The sequence below is a fragment of the Octodon degus genome, unplaced genomic scaffold (genome assembly GCF_000260255.1).
Source record: "Octodon degus isolate 3935 unplaced genomic scaffold, OctDeg1.0 scaffold00313, whole genome shotgun sequence".
Taxonomy (NCBI): Eukaryota; Metazoa; Chordata; class Mammalia; order Rodentia; family Octodontidae; genus Octodon; species Octodon degus.
Genome location: NW_004524889.1, coordinates 796,371 through 817,843, shown reverse-complemented (window position 1 = coordinate 817,843; position 21,473 = coordinate 796,371). Strand labels below are relative to the sequence as shown.

At 32.6% G+C, this 21,473-nt stretch overlaps 1 protein-coding gene across 1 annotated transcript in view; it reads right to left on the bottom strand.

Annotated features, from left to right (window-relative positions):
- Cfap47 (cilia and flagella associated protein 47) overlaps nt 1–21,473 on the bottom strand; it is a 529,200-nt gene that overhangs the window by 349,044 nt on the left and 158,683 nt on the right. Inside the window, exons 28-32 of the mRNA XM_023707817.1 lie at nt 19,616–19,762; nt 18,484–18,712; nt 11,750–11,968; nt 5,985–6,066; nt 4,757–4,885 (exon numbers count right to left, since the gene is read on the bottom strand). Coding sequence (XP_023563585.1) covers nt 4,757–4,885; nt 5,985–6,066; nt 11,750–11,968; nt 18,484–18,712; nt 19,616–19,762 — 806 coding nt within the window. The remainder of the gene's footprint in view (nt 1–4,756; nt 4,886–5,984; nt 6,067–11,749; nt 11,969–18,483; nt 18,713–19,615; nt 19,763–21,473) is intronic.

Genomic DNA, 21,473 nt, shown 5'->3' with positions numbered 1-21,473 from the left:
TGTGTGTGTGTGATCTTTTCACAACATTAAAAATGTACTCAGGAGTCAGAGGATTGGCTTATATTATAGTACTACACAGCACAAGTCATCACAAACCATTAATAGACAGAATTCCCCTGGCATGAGTATGAAGACCACAATTTGAGGGGCCAGAGAGATGGCTCAATGGAATAAGTGCTTCCCTGGCAAGCGCAAGGGTCTGAGTTCAATCACCGGTTCTGCCAAAAAATAAAACGAAAAAAACCAAAAACAAACCAAACTTGTCTGATGCATACTATAAAATACTATTGTTATCTTGTTCTTATATATCCAGCATTCACTTCCACATTATGAAGGGTCTTTATTGTGAACATATACAAGTACCTTTGGAGGGATACTTATTTCTGGCATATGGGAGTGCAGGTAACCCACAAGAAGCAGCCTCCCTTCAATGACAGCCATGCAATTGGTACCTAAATACTCTCTATTCCTTATCATTCAGATGCAATACACATCAGATATGTTCTACAGAGTCATCCATTAAAATGTGGTAGGCTTGAGCCACAGTTACCTAACACAAAACCTACTTGAAAGCATCTCTGTTCTTAGCCTCATCGTATACTGTTTAAATTTCCAACTCTGCTACTCTTGTTTCTTGCAATCACCTCTGAAACAGTTCCTGATGCTCATCTCATACTATGCTTTTAGAATGATCCAATCTAATACAAGTACATTCATATTCAGTTATATTTATTATAGGTTTGGAAAAAGGTGCTTTATTTCTTTATATATTAGACATCCTATGTCTTAAATACCTGCAGTTTAAAAAGTATTAAGATACTTATGAGGACCTCAAAACTGTTCTGTTTTCCTACTATGAGAATAATTTTGAAATTTTACTTAAAAAATCCATCAGTCAATGTTGAGTACTTTTCTGGCATATGTCTAACAAGAATAGCCACCCACAAATGTAAATTATATCACTTTGACATTTTGATGGAATTATATCACTGCTTTCTTTCGTTTTTAATTCTGGCAGTTATATGATCTAAACCTCCAAAGTTTAAAATGTTATGTACCATAAAAACAGAACCAAAAGCCTTCAAAAATGACTCTGTTCCTTTACTAGGGAATACCAAATGATGAGATATCTGAATATATTGGATGAGATAAATGTTTGAGTGTATCACTTGAATTGGCTCAGGATTTTTCTGTTATCTATCACCTCTACTCTCTAAACAACACAAGGTCTACCTACAAATGAGATACTTAAAATTAAATTCTAGAAAATGAAATAAGGAATAAAAACATACACACAGTATAAGATCTCCTCACATTCAAATCAAATATAACCTGGGAAAGTACTATTATTAGTAACATAAAAACCAGACAAAGCAGGAGTTGAAATGATGCAATGAGAATTACAGAGGACAAAATGTCTTTTTGCTTCTTTCAGCTAATTGATAAAATTTAAGTAAATGGATTTTAGTGATCTGTGTTATTTTGTTAAAGGTTTAACTAAAGAAATCTGACAGTCTGAAGATTGTTCATGTGACAGAAAAGATTTATTGGCAATATCACAATACAGTATATGGGGCCAGCCAGATAGTTCAACAGACTAAAATGCCTGCTTATGCAGACACAGGGGCCAGGGTTTGATCCCTGGTGTGCCGTGCTGACCCCACCAGGGGCATGCTGAGATAGCAATTGAGACTGGACATGGTAGCGAGCACCTGTAATCCCAGTGCTTGGGAGGCTGAAAATAGGAGAATCTCGATGAGTTCAGTCTGTGTAGTGAGACCTTGTAGACCCTATACTAAAAACACACTATAATGAGATAAAATAAAAACAATATAGTTTATGGAAGAATCAAAAGTAACCATGAACAATTATTTTTAGTATATATACTTACATATATTGAGTACAACTCCACATGTGTCATTTTGTTTATTTCTTAATGACAATTTAATTATGTGCTATTTTATTTAGCATACAGAACAAATAATAATTTTTCCTTTGTTTTTGAGGAACTGGGAATTGAACTCAGGCCCTTGCGCTTGTCAGGCAAGCACTTATTCTACTGAGCTATCTTCCTGGCCCAGTAATTTTCATTATTAAATTGTCCATAAGCTCTAGATTTTCTAGACAATTTAAATACTTGGATTTCTTCCTAAGAATCATCTTAAATAGGCTAGATGACATTGACTAGAAGAAATGTATAGGACCAGTGAGATAGTTCAGGGGACTAAGCACTTGCTTAGACAAGTACAGGGACCAGGGTTAGATACCCTGAACTAACTGATGTGCCAGCCCTGTCCCCAGGCACACTGAGCCAGCCATGGAGACTGGGTGTGGTGGCACACACCTGTAATCCCAGTGCTGGAATTAGTAGTTACAATTAGCCATCCAATTGTAACAAGCAGAAGGGAACAAATGACACACAATCTAAATTTGTCAATTTGTCAATTCACTACTGATTCAGTATGATCCCTAGATTCACCTATGCTTCACACATAAAATATGTGAATAAATAAAGTTCTTTACATGATCTTATCCATTCTGGTAACTTTACTGTAAAATAAGTTTCAAAAATCCCAAAATTGTGTTGCCTGTCTCTCCTAAATAAAGGATACTTACCTGGTGATCATGTAGGCCATCAAACATAGCAAAAGCAAAAATAATTGTTTAATTATCTTGGCCTGTCATACATGCTGGACCCCATTAAATTATATTCTTTCTCCTTTCATGGTCTCTCAATGACTACAGTTAAACTCTATTTAGTACTAAAGCATGAAATCCATTTTCATTCTTTTTCGTTTTTCTTTCAATGTAATACAACTGCATACTAATAAAGAAAATATAGAAAAAACTCGTTCTTCAATAAAAAAGTGAAAGAAAGTTTCATAATGAAATAATTAAAAAATAACAATGGTTATGCACTGTGTATAATGCTCTTAAAAGAATGGTGAAAATGTTACTCTGAGTCACATCATAGACAAAGATTTTCTCTAACCAAGAAATAAAAAAGTAAAAGAAATTATTTTCAGTGAACAAAAAGAATGATAGCATAAATACTACAAATTAGCTTTTATCATAAATTTTAATTGAAACAACAGATAATTTTGAGAATTATTTGAAATAGAGATTCTCTCCATATATATTATTTCTCATACAAGAGATACTATGCAGTATTTAAGCTTGTGTATCTGACTTACTTCACTTAATATTATGTTCTCAAATTACATCCATTTGTCTACAAATGACTCAAGGTTATCTTTGCTTATGGCAGAGTAGGATGACTTCTCTCTTACCAATTCCAACATTCTAGCCCTTCAGCAAACACTATTGACTTCTACTCCTAACTTTTTTGAAAGATGTCCGTTTTCATCATTCCCAATACCATCAGAATCCTACTGTGAGTCACAGAACCCGACACTTAAATACATCCCACAGTAGTTTCTTTTTACTATAATCTACCAAAGTGATGCCTCTAGAATTGAAATCTTTCCATGTTATCCTTGAGTTTTAAATCTTTAAACAGTTCTGTAACAAGCTCAAGATAAAATAAAAAACATCCTTGTTTAGTTTAGCATGAAATCCATATTCTATCTACTCACCTTTCTAACTTAAGTCCTCACCCTTCAACTTTCCCCAAATGTTATTTGCTTACTCTAGCATGTTTTCAGCAAGAAACCCTTTAGGTTGGCTTCACTGAAATGTTCCCTTACTTCTCATGGTTTCTGTCATTTTGTATTCTGCATACTCTTACTCTCCTCCTTGGTTTAACATTTTCCCTTTTCTACTGAGACCTCAGTTTGTCTTTCTCTGCAGCAAAATGCCATTATAGTGAGCTATCATTATGATCCTGAATATAGTTTGCCTTATCTTACATTAACATGTGTCTTTGAGTCATATTTTTATACATGAAATAAAGTTTAAAAGTATGATTTTGTTGTGTTAATATACCCAGAAGTATAATTTGGCTTGAAGTAAACTGGAGAACCTTATCAAAACCTCACCTTGTCTATAATTATATGAATCCTAGTGAATATCTTTATTATTTTATTTTTTTAATATATTCAGTAAGGGTCTACAGGATCTCACTACACAGATCAGACTTGTAGTGATCCTTCCTGTTTTCAGCCATTCAAGAACTGGGATTACAGGAATGTGCCACCACACCCAGTCTCAATCACTATCTCAGTGCACCCCTGAAGCAGGGCTGGCATGGCAGGCGGGGGTTCAAATCTCTGGCTCCTGTGTCTACCTAAGCAGGCACTTTAATCCAATGAGCTATCTGGCTGGCCCCCTAGTGAATATCTTTAAAGGAAACCCACTGTAAATTAAAATTGAGAATATAACTTTCATTGGTATGCATTATTTAGTTTGTGCATTTAGCAACATAATTTTTTTAGCTATCAGTATTAGAAATTATAGTATTTTTCAACTAAACTCCATCAAGTGGAATATGAAATCGAAATCAGGCATTTTCCAGGAGACATCAATGAAATATATTTTCTTGCCCTCTACTACTTCCTTTTCTGATCTTCATTCTGAGAAATTAAATCCATGGAGAAAAAGCTTAGTACTGTGAATGGAAGAGCCATACCCTATTTCTGAATCATTCATTTTCAATATTTCCACATGGAAGAAAGAAATGCCTTATTCAAGGTACTGTGTTTTAAAATATTTTAGAGAAGCACTGTCTATATATTAAATAGAATACTATAATGAAAATAAACCAAAGACATGTTATGAAGTAACATGGAAATATTACCTTGTAAATCTGAAGGAATATATCTGTCCATGCCCGTTTACTCCAGGCTTCAAATTTGTTCATATCAATAATAAAAGGACATTTTCCCTTAGGTATAGATGAACCCATATATGCAGTATTATTGGAGGACTTTAAAAAATAAAAAGGTTACAACATAAATTCAACTTCAAAGAAAATGTAATTATAAAATTTAAAGTATTTAGCATATGATTTTTTAAATACAAAATATGTGCATGTGCATGCCCTTTTTAGCTATTCATTAAGAGCTGCAATTTAAAAAAAAGAGTTTTAATTCAAAAAAAAAGGAAAGAAAAGGGGGGTTTCTTTAACACATAAGGCACTGGGTTGCTCTGTATGCAGAATCCACATCAAGAGCCGTGCTTTTTTGTGTGCCAATAGTAGAAATCATTGCTGCAGGAATTTTTCTGGAGCATACAATCTTATTTAGGTTATGGATTTATTTATTCAGTACATCTCTTAGATCCCTCAGTAGTAGAAGTGATGTTACAAGATGCAGACCTCTACTGAGCCTTGAGACCTGATAAAAACACTCTTTTTGAATTAGGACAAAGGAATTCATCATTATGCCAAACACAGACAACTGGCTCTCCTCATGTCATGTAGTAAGCACAGGGAGAGCAACACAGCTAAGGAGTATTTACCTCAAGGACTTCAAGATCTTCTAAAAAATTTCCCTTTAAAAAACTTTTCAGGGGCCAACCCTCTTGGGCCCCCCTCTTGTCCCACTCTAGGAGAGGAGCTTTCTTTCCCCCAATAAATATACTCTGCTCATAAAAAAGAAAAACTTTTCAAAAATGAAATCCCTACCTTAAGAAACTTACATATTTCTTGCTTAATTTCTCTCTATTTTCTCTTAAGGAGAGAAACTGGCAGGCGGTAGAATTGCCACCTGGAATTCATTCTTTTGAATATATATATTCCATAATTTCACTTTAAGGACAAAATTAACATAAGCCTACATCATTATTCATTTGTTAATTTTCCTTAAGTAGCAATTGTTACATATTTTAGGAAAGTTATGTAATTATTTTTGCCTTGGGATCTTATGTACACAAGAAGAAAATATAGACTTTTCAAAGATTACACCTTTAGTATATTTCACATGCAAAATATAAGGGCTCTATGATGAAAGTTTCTGAGAAAGACCAAATATGACTAAATTCAATAATAACTGTATAGATTATTCCTACAAATTATTTTCTCTTACTGAAATTTCAAGCCATTTCTTATAATCCCGTAGTTCAAGCAGAAATTCTGGCATTATATGAGAAATACATCCTCCTTTAGTACTAAAATTGAAAGAGAAAAGACCAAGTTATAAAGCTATAATACACAAGCACTCTGACATTTAGTGAAATTAATAATGCTATTCCTTTCATATTTGTTGGATCTTAATTTGCAAGTTTAAAATTTATATAATTAGTTTTAAAATCCCCTAATAATTAAATATGCACATGTTTCCTTTAGAGAACTAGATGATACTGAACTTACTAAGTGCCTAAACCATACTTATCCACCTTTTTATTTATTTCTTTATTCACTTCTTATTTTTTCCATATTTAGGACAGGGTCTACAGAGTCTACAGGGTCTCAATACGTAGATCAGACTCGTAGCCATTCTCCTGTTTTCAGCTTCCCAAGTGCTAGGATTACAGACACATGCCACCACGCCCAGTCTCAATAGTCACCTAAGGGCGCCCCTAGGGCGCAGGCCTGGGGATCGAATTGCAGCTGCTGTGTTCTGCCTAAGCAGGTGCTTTAGTCCACTGAGTTATCGGACCAGCCCCTTCGCTACCTTTGTATGTAACTTTTTTTTTTTTTCATATTTTAGGGAATGGGTCCTCAGTATGTTGAGGGTCTCAGTATGTAGATAGGACTCGTAGTGATCTACCTGTTTACAGCCTCCCAAGACCTGGGATTATAGGCACATGCCACCAGGCCCAGTCTCAATTGCCTTTTCAGCGAGCCCCCGGGCATGGCAGGCCCGGACATTGAACCGCAGCCCCTGTGCCTGGTTGCAGGCACTTTAATCCACTGAGTTATTTGGCTGGCCCTCTGTAACTAAATAAACAGAACTATGCCTTGGTCTTTCTAGTCAATGCAGTAAACCTTTAATTGATGTTATAACATTACAAAATTGAGAAAAATCTAAGAGTTTGAATATAACAATGCATCTAATAACTAATTAGTCATCTAATATTTACTGAATGCTTATCACTACACATGCCTAAAAGTGAAAAAAAAAAACTCCAATATGAAGCAATCTAAAAGATTCTTTTTTACAAAAGAATTATCCAAAAGCACTGAAACTTTTTATTATGTAAATTTATGGTAGTATACACAAAGCAGTCCAAATCTATTTATATTATGCAATATATGTTTTGCATATATTCATATGTATATAATTATCCACGCTTAAAATATGTATTGTTTCATTATTAAATTTTTGAATTATTCAAATTCATCATATTAATATTAATCACTACAAAAAGCATTATGCAGAAATCTAGTACTATTTTGTGCCAACTGTTTCCAAATGAAGATTTATTTAGATGTTAAGTATAACTAATTTAGTGAAGACACTAATTTAGTGAAGACTAATTTAGTTAAGTATAACTAATTTAGTGAAGACTAATTTAGCGCAATTCACCAATACATCAGTTAACAGAAAAGAATTCTATATGTTGTGTTCAACTCAGTAGGCACTTACAGTAGTTCACATTTGTAATTACTAAGAGATGAGGAAAAGGAAAGGCATGACTCAGACCCTGAAGATAGGAGAGGTGAATTACCCAGTGAAATGAAGAAGGAAACTTTTGTAGGAGTGGAAATCATAGGCATAGTTCCAGAGCTGTTAAGTTTGATGTGGTCCTGGGCCAGTCTAAGCAACTGGAAAGATCTTGCCTAAGTACAAACATTATCTTATCTTCTGTCATTATATTTGAATCACTTTAATATTACATAGAATTTATTTTGATATAATGGTACTCTTCAGCAAGAATAATCAATCTAAATCTTACATAAGAATGCAGTAAGATGATATCCATATAAAGCTGAGATTCTATAAAGTGAATCAAAGAAAACACAAACATATGAAGAAATTGAAACACGCTCTTGTAACCAAAGCGAAGACAGGATTTCAGATGGGAGTGATCATTTCTATCAAATTCAAAAGAAACCCTAAAGAACACTATAAAACAGTAATTAAAATAAGAGTCTCTGAGTCTAAGCACTGGAGTATTTATAGTGTGCAGCTGAGTAAACCTGGGAAAAAGTTGACGATAAAAAAATACTTTTTCATTTTAAATGTTGATGCTGCTTTCAGTCCATAATACAGTATTAACATTTATGTCTTCAATAGATCTTGTGAACAATCAGTACTTTTACAGAAAACTATCTTTGGCAATTGATTTGATTAAACTATTTACTTTTCTTTTTTTGCGAGGGGTGGGGGGTGTAGTGGGAATTGAACTCAGGACCCTGCACTTGCCAGGCAAGTACTTATTCTACTGAGCTATCTCCCTGGGCCCCAAACTGTTTATTTTTCATAGTTGAATATTTAGTAAATAGTTGAAATATATAGTAAATAGTTCAAAAATAGGTAAAAAAAAAAAAAAAAAGAGACAAGAAAAAAACATCATAGGACTGTCCTGCTACAAAGTTGTATATGGTTAGATTTCTAAATTTCTGTTTAAACATGTGTAACTGTTTATTTCTATTTTTTATCTTTTATTATTTTCACATTCTACAGGGATTTTAAGTTTAGCATATCAACGATTGATGGAAAATACCTGTTCTGTCTTTTGTCTAAGCATTTGATATTCAGAAGGCTAGTGATGTTAAGCAGATACAATGATTTATTGCATCTTCAAAAAAATTTTAAATTTAATTAGTATTCAAAAATGAAATTCTCACTTATGCATATTGTGTGCAGTTCATTTGTACAACAGCTCTAATTTACCCTGTCATCAAATTTCAGTGGGGAAACTAATAGTATTTATGACTATTTTAAATTTAATATATCTATTTCCATAATGAAACAAATGCACATATCTTGTAGTAATGATCTAGTTTTATTGACCATGGTGCCACTTTCTAAATGTTAAATTATTTTATCATACTCAACATATCTTGATTTGTGTGTATTTGCTGATAGAGAGCAAATAAGGTTGAATGAATTGGCTTTAATGTCAAAATCAATCTTCCATTTTTTTTATTGTCTATCATAAAATGTCAAAATAGAAACAATTCATGTGAATGTCAACACTACTGGGAGCTATGTCAATACAAATGCTACAGACATAATACAACAGTTATAAGTACTAAAGAATTTAATAATACTCTCATGAAATTTTTTTAACTTCCATAATGTATAAAATAAGAATTTATGTAAGTATTCCAATTCTTTGGGTTCTAGTTAATATTACACTATATTTTAAGCATATAAATAACCTCTGAAATAAATTTATCTGAATTTCAATCTCATTGAGTTACTTGGTTTACATTAAATCAATCTTTAAGGATCAAAAAAGCCTGAATGATACCTATTTAGAATATCAATCCCTGGTGCCCATTTTTAGGGAAGTATGTGGCTATATTTGTTTCCTCTTTTGTCTTGATGTCTGCCCCGTACCTGGGAAGTAAAAAATGAAAAGAAAATTCACATACCTTCTGTTTTGTTTTGTTTTGTTTTGTTTTGTTTTTTGCGGAACCAGGGATTGAACTCAGGCCCTTGCGCTTGCCAGGGAAGCGCCTATTCCACTGAGCCATCTCCCCGGCCCCCAAACCTTCTGTTTTGAACTTAAAATTTTCAGTAAAGTTCTGATTCTATTTAATAAACAAAAGGACATAATTGATAAATACTGATACTCTATTTTTAATTGTTTTTCTGTATGCCTGATCTTTTTTTTATGAGCAGAATATATTTATCTGGGAAAAGAAAGCTTCTGTCCTAGAGAGGGACAGGATGGGGGCCCCCAAACAGGTGGTCCCTGGGAAGCTGTCTCTTCCAGGGACTTTAAAAGAGGAAAACCATGCAGTGAGGCAGGTCTAAGATGGTGGAGAACATGGGAACTCTTTTAGGTGGGCATAAGGTGGGATGATACTATGGTCAACCAATGAGATTACAAGCACCATCGCTCAAGTAAAATTGATTAATTTTACCAGTATCAAAATGGGGAAGCCAATCACAGAGCAAGGGGGCATGAGTACTGGAGAGTGTCTCTTCCTGTTGGGGGTTACATTACTGATTCATTCAGGCTCTTTCAAGATGATGGATACCTATTTAGAACATCAATACCTGGTGCCCATTGCTAGGGAGGTGTGTGGCTACATTTGTTTCCTCTTTTGTCTTGAGGTCTGCCCCATAGCAGGGAGTGTCTGTCTCAATCTTTGATCTTTTTAACAATGTCCACTCTCTATGTTTACACCATATTTGTCATCTGTCTATATGTCACTGATGCTTGAAATAGGAATGCTATGTCTTTTAGCCTCACTAAAAATGAATAGACCCCCCATCACTCATTCAGGCACATCCCAATTTTCAAATCTTTGTCATTCATATTGTAGCTTCAGGGCCAATCATCTGCCACTTTTCTGCCTTTTCAACTCTCCCACACTAATGTTTCATGGTATCAATCTCCATGACTGGTTGCCTGGGTTTTCAATTGGTCTCCATCAATGACTTAGAAAATCCCAGCAACATTCTAAGCCATAAGAAACTCTAGCCAGTTTGAACCATTACTATAATTAAGAGAGTCAAATAAATTAAAATGGCTTAATACTATGTCCAACGTTTAATATTTACTATTTCTAGGGTCTGAGAAATTCTGATTGCAGAAAAAACCTGAACATCAAATCTTTCATTAACATTGCTGCTCGAGGAGACTTCCTGTCCTACAAACCCATGCCTGCTAAGGCAGATAAATAAATATACTTAGCTAACTACCAGGCAGATTCCACAGACAAGGAAGTAAAAGAGAAAAGCACATTATTATATTTCAAAAGACATTAACCCTATTACATAAATAATTATCATTAACAAAATGTCAGGGGCCTGAGGATATAGCTCAGCAGGACAGTGCCCACCTGGCAAGCATGAGTTCATGAGTTTGATTCCACGTAGCACAAAGTAACTGTGGAGAGTGAGAGTGACAGCAAGAGTGATAGGGCAGTTAGGCATACTGCCCTATCACAGTATAGTAAGGTGCTATGTCAATGGTTAAGTAACAGGAAGGTTGGATGAAAGAACTTCCTAAAGGTATGGGGTATTTCGGTGAACAAAGAGAGGCCAAATAAGCAAAATATGTTCAGCAACACTCTCTTCTGAAGCTTAATGAGTGCTTGGTTTTCGTAGCCATTTGCAATTTAAGCTCTGCAGAGGAACACGATGAATTTTATGTACAGATCATATCAACCATGTTGGAACTTTTCATCTGCTGATTATTTTAATATTAAAAAATTTAGTTACAAAAATGAAACTATCAACAACATGAGATTATGCCAACACTATTTTAAGGAATAAAGCTTATTAGATTCATTCCTTTTTGTTGTGTGAAATTGTATGATATATATGACTTAGATGAGAATTTGCAAATTAAATTCATGGATCAGAACTATTTGTATTACCTAGTCACTTGCTATAAATGCAAATTAAATAATAAATATTTTAAGGGCCAGAAAAAAATGATTCAATAAGTACTCCTAATGATTTATATGCATAAAATTTTTGAGAATGATTCCTTTAGAGGATAAATCTAAATGTTCATGGAATGCTTATTCCTTACTAACGAGTGTATATTTTACTGTGTCACATACTACAGTGTGTATAACTATTTACTAAAAATATGAATGATTTCAAAAATTATCTATCATCTATTTATCTATATATCATCTATCCATCCATCCATGCACACACCCACTTAGCTATTGAAGTTGTAATCACATACTAGGTTTGTGTATTCATGCACTTACTTGAGAAAATCCAGAAGTGAACAATATTGAAAATGCAGCTGAATCACCCTTTCAGTGTCATCCGCAGGTAAAGACTGACTTGAACTAATTCCAAGTGGCAGTGCACCACTCAAGTGGAGCACTACATCATAAATGGTCTTATTATATTTAGTAAAATCATTCTGCCTGGAAAACTTCTCAGGTGATGAGGCTGAGTAAAACTGTATTTTTTGCACATCTCTATGGGAAGGAGATCAAGTTAAAATCAGCTTTGAAATATTAAATTGTGGAAAAAAGTTCAGTGACTAAATTCCTTTTAAATTCAACTAAAGAATTCCAAAATGCACTTCACTCATCCGCCATTTGTTATTCAAATTCAATTTTAAAATGTTCTCAGATTTTGAGGCTCTCATTTAACCATACATTGTTACTTTTTTTTTTAAAGCTATAAGCACTGGGTTGAGAACAGACTGCCTTTCCAAAGGAGAACAGAGATTGGCTCCTGGGTCCATCATCTACTTGTTGAGTAAATATGTCATGGTAGTTAAACTCACTGAGCTATAAATTTTGTATGATGTAAATTGGAGTTAATGTCGACAGTAGTTTACAAGTTAGAATTCAAACATTCAACATGTAAGTATATATAAAATAAAAGTATACACATTTTCTTCATATTTGTATTTTAATGCTGTAGAAGGATATAAGCTATATATTTGTTAAATAAGTAGGCATTCTCATCTGAATTATACATTTTACAGGTCTATTGTTCCCACATATCTCTTTATACTTTGAATAATAAACTGCCATCTCTACCCACATAAATAATTATCATTAACAAAATCTCAGGGGCCTGAGGATATAGCTCTGTAGGATAGTGCCTGCTTGGCAAACGTAAGTTCATGAGTTTGATTCCCGGTAGCACAAAATCCCGGTAGCACAAAATCCCGGTAGCACATCACCATGTTGTGATGCTGGTTAATATTTGAATGAAGTAAGAAATTCCATCATATTTGCTTGCTATTATAGTATTCATAAAATGTTTCTAAATATATGATAGTATATTGTCTAGTCATTTGTTTGCAATCACAATCACTATATCAGTAGCTTATCTTGAAAAATAAATAGTATTCAATGGGCCATTTCAAATAGTAATTCTCTTACTATGGCATAAAGACTTTACAGCATAATTCAGGAGAGAGTATACTGTATTAGGTAACAGATAGATTACCATTGATCAAAACTTAGCTTTCCTATTTATTGACTGACCCTGCAGGAGTTATCTCACTTTTGCTTCTTTATCTTCCTCAAAACTACTGGATATAACAGAGCAAGATTGTCCTGAAACTACCAACAAAGAGACACATATTTTGTGGAGATAATTAACACAATTAGAGACCAAAAAGAAAGTTTCTATTACAATATTTTAGGTCCACCAGCTGCAATAGATGTAAGACACATATTTTAACTTTCATATGTATTATATTCAAGATTGGTTACTTTATTGCTAAACTACAAATAAATTAAAAATTATGGAACAGAAACTTTAGAAATTAGAAATAAATGCAATGAATGAAATTGAGAAATTAATGAGAATTGAGTAACAAATTGAGTCAAGTAGAGAGATTTATCACACTAGAATGTACACCATAAGAAAATATTCATGCTGAGATATAGCAAGACTAAAGAATGTAAAATATAGACTCATGAGAAAAAGAGAGAAGCCAAAGAGAATGGAGCAGTTAGATGATTTAACAGTTTATTGGCTAAGGACTTCTCAAACCTGTCAACAAGAATCACTATGAATTTTAATAAAAATAATTATAAACATCTAGGCAAATCGTGACCCAGGAGATGGCTCAGTGGAATAAGTACTTCCCTGACAAAGGCCTGAGTTCAATCCCAGGTTCCTCAAAAAACAAACAAAAAAAAATCTAGGCAAATCATATTGAAGTTTATAAAATCCAAACACAAAGCAAATGAATTAAATTGACTCCAAAAGACAATAGTGTGTTGATTCAAATGTTTAAAGAATTTTTTTTTCTGTAATTAAGACAGAGTCTATGGAGTCTACAGGGTCTCACTACGTAGATTGAATTTGTAGTGATTCTCTAATTTTCAGCCTCCCAAGTGCTGGGATTGCAGGCACACACAACCACTCCTGGTCGCAATGGCAGTCTTAGTGTGCCCCGCGGGCAGAGCTGGCATGGCATACCAGGGATGGAACCCCAGCATGGCTGTGCTCTGCCTAAAAGCCGCTTTAGTCCACTGAGCTATCAGACCCGTCTCCTAAAGAGAATTTTTTATGAAAAAAAAAAAAAATCCATCGTACCAGGAAGACAGATGATATAGGAAAAATGCAGCAAAATGAACATTCTAATTAGTAAATGTATCAATATATGACTGCATATATACATATATATATATATATACATACATATATGCATAGATGTCTGTTCATATGATTCACTTTCTGGATGTAATTATAATACACAAAAATAATAGCACATGTCAGTAGAGAAGAAAATGTAATACAAGAGGCCCTTGCAACATCAATGAAAAATTAAACTTACCAATCATTATATGACTACAAGTTAAGAATGTATGCCACAATGTCACTTTTTGTAGAAAGAAAAGTTGTAAATACTGGTCAAGTAGAGAGTAAATAAAGAAATGAAAAAGTTATATTTTCCATTCAAGAAAAGGCCAAATAGAGAAATGGAACACAAAGTAGACAGGTAAAGGCCCTTAAAAATATTGCAGATTGAACAATTAATTAATAATAATTATATTTATAACAAGAATAAGTTCACATTAATGAAACATTGAAAAAATAACTACAAAGAAGGTTTCTAAACCGGGTAAGTTTTTTAAAAAAGAGACAGTAAAAAACATTTTAAAAATTCAGGTGTGGTGGCACATGCCTGTAATCCTAGAAGTCAATAACTCCAGCAAGAGAATCACTATGAGTTTGAGGTCAGTCTCTGCTACATAAGGTTGCTCAAGGCCAGCACTATATAGTGCACTATATAGTGAAACACTAACCCAAAACAAACAAACAAAAAATCATAGGAAACAAAATGATCGACACAATAGAAATAAAAATATTACATAAATAATAACTAGGGGGTTGGCCAAATAGCTCAGTGAGTTAAAGCACCTACTTAAGCACAAGCAGACCCAGGGCCAGCTGAAAAGATGATTGAGACTGGGCATGGTGGCCTGCCACTATAATCTCAGCACATGGGAGGCTGTAAACAGGATTACTATGAATCCAGTCTACATAGTGAGACCCTGTAGGCCCTGTAGACTCTATTTTGTTTTATATATTAAATACAAAGCAAAACAAAACAAAAACCTAGAAGATAATACATCAATATTCATATGAGTAAGGTAGCACTTAGGTCACAAAGCATAAATTAATTTCATAGGCATAAAATTTTTCATAATACCAAAAAGATGTTAAAATTGTACATCTAAAGGTATTTATTAACAACCTTGAAATTGTAAAAAGTAAAATTAAAATACTAAACCATAGCTAAATATACAAATGTATGTACAGATTTCACCATAGTAATTGGTATCACTAATACTTGGTACACAATTTTAAAAATGAATTAAGTTCTTATTTCAAGAGGACAAAGAAGAAAACTTGGTTTAATATTACATGCAAAATAACCCTCAAAAAGATTAAAATACATAGTAATTGTAAAGCAGAATCCTTAAAAATTACTTGAAAAATAAAATTTAAATGTTAAGTACAATTTAATAGTAAAGTAGAGGAAATAAAAGAAAGCAATAAGAGATTACAATAAAAATCAAAAAGCTGAAAAGCATACAACATAATTGAGAGCGATATAAAGTATTAATCAAGTAGTTCCAGTGCACTTCTAATAGAAGATTAAGAAAGAGATCATAGCAAAAAAAAAAACAGGGAGGCATATAGTAGAAAAAGATGTAGAATAGTAATTAAATGATTAGTTTTCAATATGGATGGGCCTACAGAATGACAAATAAATTGAATAATGAAAAACAATCCTATGTTCAGAATTTAATTTCATAAATTGTAAAAATAGATTAACAAAAATGTATAGGAGACTGAAGGAATCAACATTTTACCCCCAAATATGTCATTAGATGTCGCATCATAAACATGATGATTTCAGATGACGGAGTAACACAGGTAATGTTGTGGAAGAGCTATAGGAGGTAAGGCACAGCAATGATGGCTGAGGAAATTAGCTGGACTTCTCAGTCACAATATTTCAGGACACTGCCCAATAATTCCTAGGAAAGTTCATGTGGTACTTCCTGGGGGCTCCCAAAAGATGTAGATGATATGTAAGGACACAGATGCCAGGAGAAACTGACATGGTGACATTTCATGATAGGCCACTCTGTCTCCCACACCAAGTTGTGCTTTTATTTTTGCTTCTTTTATCCTTTTCCTTCTTGCTGGCTCAAGTTCATTCTGTAAAAGTCAATTATTCCCTCACCTCTTTACCCTTCACATAAGACCTTTAGCACCACTTTTGTCTTGTCTCGATATTTTTTACTCTATCCAATAATGAACTGGAATACCTTTAATTAGGCAATTTTAACAGAACTGCCTGATAACAGAAAGCTTCAAACAGTGACAACATTATATGACTGTTGAAGTCTCTTGTGAGGTTAAATTAAATGACTCAGAAATTTCATCAAAACATACAGTATAGAGTAATTTTGTACCCTGGACAGCAGTAATTTTTATTCAACATTTTTTGATTGTGCGCAGATTTTCCTCCCAGGACTACATAGGCTTCATGGTCATGCAGTACCCAAAAATGTGTATTTTTTTTTTATTCATCAAAGTAGCACAACAAAGATTTTAAACTATGACAGATTTCAACTTTATGCACAGAAAAAGAAGGCTGACAATGTGTCTTTTGAGTGGGGTTCAAATATAGAAGATTTAATAGAAAATCATCACTTAAAGAGATTTTGAAAGGTGTGTATTATTTGGTCTCAAGATCCACCTTTGAGAAATTTTGTATTTAATATCTAGAACTGTACACTACCATTTGTGAGCAAGTGCATTCATCTTTGTTATGACAAACAAATAAGAAAAGAGCATAAGTAAATGACCTACAATAAATGTAAACTGAGAAGCTAATAATAGTGAGTATATATAACAATAGAACAAATTATCAATCAGTATTTAAATATTAAAGTAAAGAAAATAAAACATCAACACTGTAATTCCAAGCACTGCAAATATAAAAGAAATGAAGTTATTTAGAAGTAAAACTTCTGAGAGGTCACTAAAGTTTTGTAAAGAGAATAAGTTTATATTTAAAAATTATCCTACAATTAAATGTAAAAAATTAATTATGAGAAAAATCAGCATAATATGACTTAGGAAACAGAGAAGCATATAATTGGATCAATATTTTTACCAATATGAACAGAAGTAAAAGACTTATACTTAAAAATATATAATTACAATTATAAATAAGGAAGATACTATCAGTTCTTTCAGGGCAATTACAAAGGGAGACAAGGAATCACAAGTTTGAAATGCTTACCCAGTGATGTTTCTCAAAATGCAAAGGTATCATTAAGGGGTTAAAGAATTTAAACTCAAAGGATACAATATAGTCACTACAACAACCACCAAAGGAGTAAACTGAGAAATTATAATAGACTAATTTCTCTAAAAAAATTCCTGGAGATAACAATTTTATGATTAAACTTAGAAAATTTCACTAATTTTGAAGCATTAATTTTTCTTATATCATAGGCAAAGAAGTTGAAATTGTCTTACTAGTTTAGTAAACTAAAACACACACATATCAGAAAACTATTCATTTCCTTTCATATAACTTGTCCTGAAATAAAGGGAAGTCTTCTATCTGTAGTCTCTATGGCTTTGCATATGAGACAAAATTAAACCTCACATCAAAGCATTATAGAAATAAAAGATTGGTTTCAGATTCAGAAGCAACTTTTTTTCTCTAAATCAAGCATTTCAATAAAACAATATATTTTTAGGGAAATTTTTGAACATGTAAAATGATTTCCTCATACTTAGGTCTAAACTAGCTTCATAAAAGCAGAATCAAAAATTTGAACTATATTGCCCATGGTGCCCTCAGGATACTCCAATGTTGAGAAAGGAGACAGCAAAGGTCTAAGATCCCACTTCACGGGTAACAGCAGAATGAAGAAGGCCTAAATTCCTATTTTAAGGACAAAAATCATTTATCTGATACATCCCCTGCAGTTTACATGATCTAGACAAATTCATTAATAAAACAAGACTTGAAAGAAGGTAGGTAAGTATACTACCAAGAGCAAAATGCTTAAAAAAAAAGTAAGTCCTTTGTTTACTGTATTACCACCTGCTCTATAACTGACTATACTCTAGGCCTCATAATGATAGGTTTTTCATATTGCAATGTAGATTCCAAACTTTTTAAATTTAAATAATTTTTCTTGCTCATGATTTACACTTCAACAATTCACAGATTCAGAAACTGCGATCTAGACATTTTCAATGCTTGTCTAGTATTATGGGGTTTAGAAGAAATTTAAAAGTGCACTTAAACTAAAAAGATCCATATATTTGTATCTTTTTACTCTTCTCAATATTCATTTAATTAATTAGTTTAGAATAAGTGTTTTAACACCATTTTTTATTTAAAATCATCCCAAATATGTAATTATATTTTAGAATAAAGTGGTAGCAAGGAATTTAAAAAAATAAATGCAACTCTCACCTTCTGATAGACTCTGGAATGGAAAGTAAATGAGGTCCTTCAGACCAGCCAAAGAGACTGAACCATGTCTGAGCTGCACATACAACCTTCTGATAGAAGTTATATTCCATTGATCCTTCTTTAGGAAAATAGAATTGAGCAATCTTTTCATTTTCCAAAGTCCCATCATCCGCTTTACTTGGTTTTCTATTTCTATTCAGTTTCGAATGTTCAGGTAATTTTTCCATTCCTAGAATTAAAATCACATTTGTTTATAAAAAATTATTACCTGAGTATAGGGTAAAATATTGCCAGTTATTACTATTTATATATAAGCAAACTAAAATCTACTTTAAAAAATATTCCATGATCTCAATATTTGAGCCAAATTACTGTATTCTAAAATACACAATAAAATATGCTTATTTTTAGCTACTTAAATACATTTTAAAAATCATATATTTTACTGAGGAAAGCACTGCTATTTACTTTCTCCAACAATGGCATATGAAAATACTCCCCATAAGAAAAATGTCTTGACAATCTGGCTTCAGATTCAGAAACATTTTTTCTCTCCAATTCAGTAAAATTTACAATATTACACATATGCAAGTAAAGTAATACTTGAACATTTAATTCTAAGTAGTAGTAAATTTATTTATTTATATATGATCACCACATGCAAAGACAGGTAAGCTTGGATTTACCTAGATAATGAAATAACAAATGCCTAGTTCTACAGATTCTAAACTGTGCTCAGAGGGTATCTGTAATGTAGAAAATCCAGAAAGCATTTAACTTTAGGTTACTTTAATTAAATGTTACTGTCACATATATCGGGATGCACATAAGCCTCTATTCCTAAGTCTTTTTACAAAGCAACTTAGCAAATGTAATATTTGTCACACATTTCTGACCATAAAAATGTACTGTCGATAAGGGTTCTACGAACTAAGAAAACTTGTGCTGCAGATCATTAGAGAACACTACAGAAGCAGATGACCTACTTAAGACTAATAGCAAATTCATGTGTTTTTTTTTTTTTTTTGTCATGAATCTCTTTATTGAAGAAACTTAACTTTTAAATTAAAAGAAAAAAAAAGAATGCAACATGGACTGGTTTGGAGAAGTATAGTAGATATTTGTCACATACCAACATACAAGCTTTCTCTTTTTGATTGTGCGCTGTGTAAGTTAGCAGCAATAGGTGCTAGTTTTACTGAAGCAGGCATGAATAATGTAGAATCCGGGTTGGGAAGTAAAAAACTGCCTCGACTCTTCATAGTGCTTTGATTTTTATCTACAAATTACACATTGGACCACAATGATTACAAAAATTTAGGAATTCATAATCAACTTAACTCAAATTTCATATTTAAGTCTAACAATCCATTATATATCAAATAAGATCATGAATAAGAAAAAGTAAAGGATGATATGGTTTTCTAAATAAAATTTATTTCACCACACAATTGTTATAGTATATTAAAGTTATTATTACAAAATGAAGTGTTCAAAGTTACCATGATCAAGCATATGTAAAATATTTTAAACATTTCTTCTACACACGATGTTTGATATAAATCTAAGAAAATGGATGAAAACAAAAAAATAATTCCTCCTAGTTAACTGTCTTGTGTTCACTGACTGGTAATTAGTGAAGTGTATTTTGCACAGATGTTAATTTGTATTTCAAAAATAATTTTGGGGTAATAGATTTTGTAAAAGTGGAAATCTCACTAACATTAAAACAGTGATGGTTAAGAAAAGCCAATAGCTGTGAGCTAAATCCAGGCACAGAATGTATATTTAATTTATGCACTAAAAACATAGAGAAGTTTATGTATATATTCATTGTTTAATTTTGTTTGTCCTGTGCAGTTACAAAATCTTATTTAAAAATTTGGCAACAGTACTCTTGAGCAGATAAACTGTGTACATGTTATTCAAATGCTCCAGAGCATGTATTTTTATCCATAAGAAGTAACCCAAAGTCCTGAGGTCCTGAGTTTGTGGTGAGGGATTACTTTAAAGGCAACACTATTACATGAGTGAACCAGCACATGTGAAAATTCTATCACTCTTTTAAAGCAAAACCATTCAAACTTTTCTAGAGGACCTTTACCCACTAAGTATACACATGACCAGAATTCTATACTGCTATACTTCTTAGAAGTGAAATATAAAAATCCAAAAGTAGAACAATTTATACAGTTATTAATTTTTGATATGCTTAATATACTTAAAATTTTCACCTTTTAAGCCTGTCACCTCTTCCACAGCACAGTAGCTAAATATGTAGGTTTTGAAGTTCAAAAATTTGAACTGTATGCCCTGGTAAACCTGCTAAAACTTTCCATTAGTCATATTCTTAATCCATAAAATGAAATCTATAAGGATATCTAACTTAGATTTGTTGGAATGATTCAAGGTAATAGCAAAAGTAAAGCACTTAATAAAATTCTGTATACTTGTGAAACATTAAATGTATACACTTTTTCCTGGAAGGCAGTTATGGAAATATAAACAACAAGGGAATCATCATAGTCAAGTATAAGAGTAATCATAATGTAATTCTAATAATAATAATATACTCCAGGTAATGATAGTCAATGAGTATTCACAAAAGCTATTGAAATAGATAAAATCAATATTAGTATCCAGCTACTCTATTGTAATATGTATACTGTTTAATAAATGATAATAAATTTGATTATCTGAGAAATTAAAATAAAATTCTTTGACAATAGGGTTGAAACATAAAAGAGATTTTCCATACAGGTTCAGGCACTTGATTTATTGCTTTATATTTATATTTTTAATTGAGAATATTCAGAAGATTTTTTAATCTAGCAGTTAACTGGAAAGATTCCCACCCTGACTAACTATATATACTGATTCCTGTGAACTAAGGTACTGAACGGCAGATGGTAATTTGTAATAGTAGTTTCATGTTTGGAATGCCTGTCATTCTGGTATTCTGAATTTGGGCAGCTTGTCATGACATGCCA